Source organism: Chelonoidis abingdonii, chromosome 1 (genome assembly GCF_003597395.2).
Source record: "Chelonoidis abingdonii isolate Lonesome George chromosome 1, CheloAbing_2.0, whole genome shotgun sequence".
NCBI classification, from domain to species: domain Eukaryota; kingdom Metazoa; phylum Chordata; order Testudines; family Testudinidae; genus Chelonoidis; species Chelonoidis abingdonii.
In genome coordinates, this window is record NC_133769.1 from 138206937 (window position 1) to 138214112 (window position 7176).

The following is a 7176-nucleotide window of genomic DNA, read 5'->3' on the forward strand; positions in this document are numbered from 1 at the left end:
CTAGGCTGGAACCTTGTGTAGAGGGTTCCCCCTATACCCCCAACTCCTGATCGGACACAGAAGGAGTTGACCTGGTCTGTGAGAAACACCAGAAGAGAAGGTCTAAATTGGAAAGGGATCCGGCCTGTCCCTGACCCACTAGGTGGGACACAGAGACCGTGGGGATTGTTCTCTGTTTCCCCCATGCTGGCCAGTTAGCTGAGTGGATGGCAGGTTTGAGCCACTAGCAAAAGTGGCCAAACTCAGAGCTGCCGTGAATCTCTGAGGCAAGCAAATCTGCCTATAAGTGCAGGACCCACCAAGGCAGAAGAGGAACTTTGTCAGAGTTGATATTATATGAATTTGAGGTTGTTTCCTCAGTTGACTGATGTAACCAAGAAAATCTTCTATATGGATCTGATCAGAAGCTCACTGAAGTCAACGAGGGTCTTTCCATTGACTTCAGTGGGCTTTGAGTCATACCCTATATTTGAGTCAGTATCTGCATTTATGTCTAGGTCCTTTTTGCACCAACAGATGTTCTTTTAAATGAACTCAGACTAACAAAAGTTCATCTTGGGTGGCAGTGGGGCGGGGGCATAAAAAAGACTTATTTTCAATCCCACTGTAGTCAATTAACTAAGGAGACATAAAGTAGATTTGTAAAATGGTCTTCGTTTGTGGGGCAGTGTATCCAGGGGCATAAGCACTTGGACTTGCAGAAGGGGGCTTTTGGTAGAAGAGCTCAGGCCCTCCCACTCCACTGGGCTCCAGCCCAGGGCCCTGTTACACTGACAAAAGGGTCTGTGTCCTTAAGGTTGCTTTCCCTGGGCCACTTCCCACCACCTTGCAATGGCCAAAGCTCGCAGTCTATACCAGAAAATAGTGGAGGGGATCAGCTCACCACTTGGCACGTCTTTGTGGCTGGGCATGGTGTTCTCTCTCCATCTAGAAGTGGTGGTTGCATCCTCTCAGGCCTGGGTCTTCCAGCTAGGTCAATTCCAACTCTGTCCCCTTCAGGGGTAATCTATAAACAAAACTTGGGGAATCAACACACATAAACTGGGTTAAAATATGGAAAGAGAAAATGCCTTCCTTTTTGGGTCTATCAGAAGCAGGTCCTACCATCCCTCAGAGAGGGACCTTCAGATAGTCGCTGATGGGGAAGATCTTGCTCTCCCTCAGGCCTTTCCTCACCAGCTGCAGGGTAAAGGTCCTACCTTTTCCTGGCCTTCCCACAAGTGAGCTGTTCTACTCCCTTTTACTCCTCCTCTTATCTGTACGTCTTTTGCAGGTGTGGCAGGGCAGTGCTGGCTGAGCCCAGAGCAGTTCCTTAACTCCTTGTCACCCAGGCTGGAGTTTATATACCCCATCACACTCATAAACAAAATCTACTTATTGTTTCATTTTGAATACTGAGCCTTTGTTATTGGAAAAAATAAAAAGTAATATTTTAAAATAGCCTGGCGATAATATCTGAAAATGTGACCCTGCAGTGACAGTTAGAATACACATCATAAATCTATAAATTGCATAGGGAGGTTGTGGAATCTCTGTCATTGGAGGTTTTAAAGAACAAAGTTAGAAAAATACCTCTCAGGGATGGTCCAGATAGTATGTAATCCTGTTTTTGTGCAGATAACTGGATTAGATGACCATTTGAGTCCCTTCTGGTCCTACATTTTTACGATTCTTTACATTAAATATAATCTTTGTGAATTTCACTGCTGGGACAGATGTTCCCATTTAAATGTCTACTTCACCCAGAAAGAACTGTTTTAAGTAAGTTGACAAAGAAATGCCTTCTTGGGTGTTTGTGCTGCAGAAATTGCATTTTATTTTGTTTTGTAAAGCAGTCTACATTTTTGTATTCTCTTCTCCAGATATAAAAATGTCTCACAAAACCATTGCAGTTTGAAAATATATTTCACTTACAGGATGGTATTAGAGAAACTCATAAATAAAGCATAGTAGATTTCATGCTATAGAATAATACATTTTAGAATATGTAGTCAAAAGGACTATTCATGCTTAAAGGTAAGCATGTGCTTATGTGTTTGCAAGGTGAGGGTTTTATAGTCAATATATATTAACTAGTGTATTATTATAAAATTATTTTATGTATTTGTTTTTGATCTTATGAAATGTTTTTACTGATACTGTACACGTGATTTCAAGTTACTATAATTATCACTTAAACAGCATGTGCTAAGGTTTACTGATTTGCGAGCCAGTTGTCTTGACAAATACACATGGCATCAATACTTTCCATTAATAACTTGTAGATTCCCATCACAGCTCAGACTTTTTAAAAGGCAAACCGCATCTTGTGCATACTTTACTTGGTTTCTTAGAGGAAAAAAAAAAACCAGATGAAAGGATTATAATTAGAAACAGTGATGACAGATTATATAAGCAGACATAAAGTACTTGGTCACTTATTGTCAGCATTCGCTGTCTCCTTGAAAAATGTTTTAAATTACAAGAAAATTGAAATAAAGCTGCAATTTTTGCTCTCATCTTCTGACCTTAAAACTGTATGGTGTCTAGATTGGTTGTATAGATATGAGTGTTTATAGTTGCTCTCTTTCACATAGATTTATATTCAAATTAAAGTTAGTACATCCACACTTTGTTAAATTCTACATATGCATTTAAATGAATATCATTAAGTAATTTCACAGGTTTTGTAAGAATAATTTATTTGGGTAGCACAACCCACCTTATTAATGTAATTTTTATTTTATTTTGTGTACATAAGATTGAGGAAAAATAATAGAAAATTAATTTATCAGATATCTCATGTTACTTGCAGTTCCCTTCATTACTGCTGGTATTAAGGAGCTAATCTGTATGTAGTTTAACCAATTCTAGTTTTTCCACTGGTCATATAAGCAAAATTCATGTCTATTTAACAGTATTTCACCAACTCCTTTTCCTTGTGGTACTATGAGGCTATAGTTGCAATAATACGATTATTTTCTCTTATAGCATCAGAGACTTCTTGACATACTGGATACAGAGAAAGAAGTGTTAGCACAAAAAGTAGAAGCAGCCTTGATGCAACAATCACAAAAACATAAGGTAATGCTTTGAATACATCAAGTGCTTGATCCTATACTACTGAAGTCAATAGGTGCTTTGCCGTTTACTTTAATGGGAGTGTGGTCAGGTTATAAATATTCTGAGTGTTTGAACCAAATTCTATCTACTCCTCATATGCTGTATTACCACTTTATTTTACATATTGTTTGCAGGAAGCACTGGAAAAATGTTTGGAGGAACAACAGAATAGAAGTAAAGAGGCTTTAGCAGCTGCTGCTAAGGTAATTCTAGTTAAATAGTAGATATACAACATAAATACCACACGTTTCATTCAGGAGTGTCATGTTCAGGAATTGAACTCTGATTCAAAAACTAGATCCATGAAAGTCCACTTCCACTATATATATCATTTCAACCATGTTTAAAAAGGGTCATAATTATACAAATCATGAGGACTCCTACGAGATTTAGAGGCTATCATGGAAATCTGCTAACTGCTGATGCAAAATGTAATTTCTTATATTCTACTAATGAAACTAGCACCAGTATTTATTTGCCTTTTTCATAATGTTGAGTCCTTGGGTCATTACAGTGTAGTTATTTGTGTTATCTAAACAAAACAATCTGTTTTCATTGTCTCCAGCTGACTGCACTGGTGTTTTGTTTTTTATTTCAAGAACAGATACCAGAGTCGTCATTGCATTTGTCAAGACACTTAACATTGTGTTTTATTTAATATTTTACAACAGAAAGGTCTTTTCCAGAAGAAAAACCTAAGTATGTGTGAGTTAATAGTCTAATATGTATCATGTATCCTTAGTAGAAAATTGTTAAAGTATTGACAACATATTTCATTCAATTAAATTTAATCAATTTAAACTGTCCTATGTGATTCAATATATATTGTTTTTAACAAAAAGTTTAAATTTCACCTTTTATGTCTGATTTGTGTAGTGCTTTTCATTCATGAATGCCTTGGACACAGTAAAATTATTATTTGATAAGGAAATTAGGTGATAATTTCTAGGCTATATTTGCATATCAAATCTTGGTATATAATCCAGCACAAAAGTCAGGTAACATTATGTACAAAATAATTACCATACCTATCTTTTAAGACTGGGGAAATCTGTAACACCATATGTTAAGAAACAAACAGGCACAATTGATTTGGCCTCACTCTATTACAGGATCAAAAACATCTGGTTTTCTCCAATGAAAACTGTGATCCACATATGTAATTTGCCTTCTGATTGACAGTGGTATACCTCTGGCTAGTTGTCAACTCTCTTGAATCTCAAGGCTGTGGAACTTAGTGTTTGGGTCTGGAAGGTTAATAAGACTCTCTTGAACACCTGTGCCTTTATCCCACTCTTAGGCCACTTCTTTTTGTTCATACTTATAGGGAAAGATATATTTATTTTATCTTTAAATTATTTTAAAGTTATAATTGGAAAAAACTGAAGTGTTATATTTAACCACAGAACAAACATGCATATGCAAGCTTCTTCCACATTACCCTACTAATGTGCCTCAACCCTGGCCTGGAGACACCGCCTCTGGTGTTGAGAGGCTTGTTTAGTCCTCATTCTACTTGGTGCTCCTACTGTAAGTGTGTCTCTGCTTGTTCCACTGTAGGTGTGCGTGTCCATCCCTCTGCTGCTGATTGGAGAAGTTTGGTAGCAGTGTCCGTCCAGCCTGGTCATGCCCTGTTCTCCGGGCTCTGCTATGAGATTAGCCAGAGTGCGTGGGCAAACCCTCCTCAGTTCATTCTCAATCACTCCTGGCTAGAGACAGTGCTTTAGCTGTTCGTTAGCAGATTGTTAATCTCTTTAGAATTGTTACTCATTAGCTCCATTTGAAGCTTCTCTTTTCTTCTTCATTTATCTTTTATTTGGCTGTTGCCTTTATATTAAAGAAAAAAAAAAAAAAAGGAGGAAGGAAAGAAGAAAAGGACTTGGTTCTTTTTGCAATCCTGGTCAGGGAACCACCACCCCTGGACAGGGCCCGGCTCCCTGGGCTTCAAGAAGTGTCTCAGCTGCAAGGAAACTATCCCAGTGACTGATAGACACTCAGTGTTACTGCTGGCCAGGAGAGAAACATGTCCAATGGAAGTGTGGTTTGGTCCAGCAACTGAAGCCCAGATCCAGAAAAGACAGAGAACTGAGGCTCAAAGTCCTACTCATGGAGGCAGCCCTTCAGCGGTCCTGTGGACAGTGAAAAACCTCACCACAATCTTCTACTTCAAAGGGAGGTAAGCCCAAGGAGATGTCCATTAGCCACTCACGTAAGGCCTCTAAGAAAAGGGCCATGAGTCTCCACAGTTAGCCCTGGTCAAGCTGAAAATGATCTCCAGCTCAATCAGTATCATCACTATGGATGGCACCAAAGCCATCTAAATCCAGAACCCAAGGCTCTCACAGTACTGTCCCAATAGAGCATGCTGGGTTGCTTAAGGAACCAATGGGAACAGGAAAGGAACTCTCAGGAGAAGGCTCCTGCGGCACAGACGTTGACATTAGTATCTCTTGTGGCACACCAAGCACCAACAATCTGCATACTATCAGGTCCACATCACCGACTCCTTCAGAACAGGCACCTCAGCACTGACCACCGCCGCTGGTATTGACACCTTCCAGTACACAACAGATCTTTCGATGTCTGACACACTCTATTTGCCTCTGCTCAGTAATTGGGACCCGGTTCTGAGTTCACTTGGAACTTTGGCTCTGACGACCTCTTGTCATTCACCACCCTTTTCATCTTCAGATTCAGAAAGTGAGCAAGAGTACACAGTCTCCTGTTGCTCTTCTCACCCACCGTATGGTGCCCACATTCACTATGGATCACACCCATGTCATTCTCCTGATCCATAGCCTCCCTGGTTTGGACAGCTGTGGAAACAACCACTGGGCTCCTTCCCACCCTCACAATGGCTATACTGGGATCGCTGTCAGGCTCAAAAAGAATATGCCTCCCATAGTTACAGTGTAGCCTATCCGCAACCAAGGAGACACCCTCCTTCAGCTGCTGCTTCGAGGGTATCTGACCCTCCCTTAAACAGACAAGGGGAGAGCAAGAGGCTGAAGTTGAGGAGGAAGTTACCCCTCAGGCCCATTTCTCACCACCATCACCCGATGAGATGGTGATGCCCCCTTTGCAATCAACGGCAGATGACTTTAAAATGTTTCAGGACCTGGCACAGTGGATGGCAGAGTCACTACAGATACTACTACAGGAAATGACCAAGTCACACCACAAGCTAGTGAACATTTTACATTTTTCTGCCTTGTCCAGAGTAGCCCTCCCTGCGATGGGTTCCCCCTGGGATGCAACCTGGAAATGGGGTACCACTGAGCTCCCCTTAACCCTCCAGACTGGGCTCCCTTTACACTGTACTGCTGTGACCAGCCTGCCAAGCCCTCTCCCAGGCTTCAGCACACATACAGGTAGGGACACACCCAGCTGCAGTACATACAAACTACTGTGATCAGCTCTGCATGAGGCAGTTACAGCTAAGGAACTGCCTAGCTGCTCAAGTGCACACCCCCCTCTGGAGTGTAAATGCAAAATTATACCATCTTATGCTGCAAAGAGATCTGTACAGTGTAAGCTTATGGAATTTGCCCCCTCCCTCAATGTGGAGAGGAAATATACAACAGCTTTTTGTCCCAAGTTATGACTCCCACACACTGGTTTCTGATAAAACAAAAACAAATATATTAACTACAAAAGATTTTTAAGTGATTATGAGGGATACAAACAGATCAAAGCAGATTACCTAGCAAATCAACAAAAACACAATCTAAGCTTAATATACTAAAGAGATTGAATATGAGTATCAGATTCTCACCCTAAATGATGATTCAAAGAGGCCTCAGAGATTCTGAAGTGGCCAGCTGTGCTTGCTAACAGCTTAAAAACCCCAGGTGTTCCTTTCACAGATTAAAAAACCTGTTTAGCCTGGGTCCAGCATGTCCACACTGGCAAATTGCCAGTACTGTTCTGCTGGGTCTCGCGCTTTCTCTTCTCTGGGGTAGGTTCAGGGCGCTATTGCTTGCCTCTGAACCAGTTCTTAATTACTCCACTAGTGTCCTTGGAGGAGGGGAGTGGACAGGGAGGAACCTGGGCCCGCTCTCTACTCCAGGTCCC

General features: G+C 41.0%; 1 protein-coding gene across 4 annotated transcripts in view; it reads left to right on the forward strand.

The window, feature by feature from the left end:
- CCDC91 (coiled-coil domain containing 91) overlaps positions 1-7176 on the forward strand; it is a 364298-nt gene that overhangs the window by 235526 nt on the left and 121596 nt on the right. For all 4 annotated transcript variants that reach the window (XM_032772233.2, XM_032772230.2, XM_032772231.2 and 1 more), the window contains exons 9-10: positions 2971-3063; positions 3237-3305. In XM_032772233.2, the coding sequence (XP_032628124.1) occupies positions 2971-3063; positions 3237-3305 (162 nt within the window). The remainder of the gene's footprint in view (positions 1-2970; positions 3064-3236; positions 3306-7176) is intronic.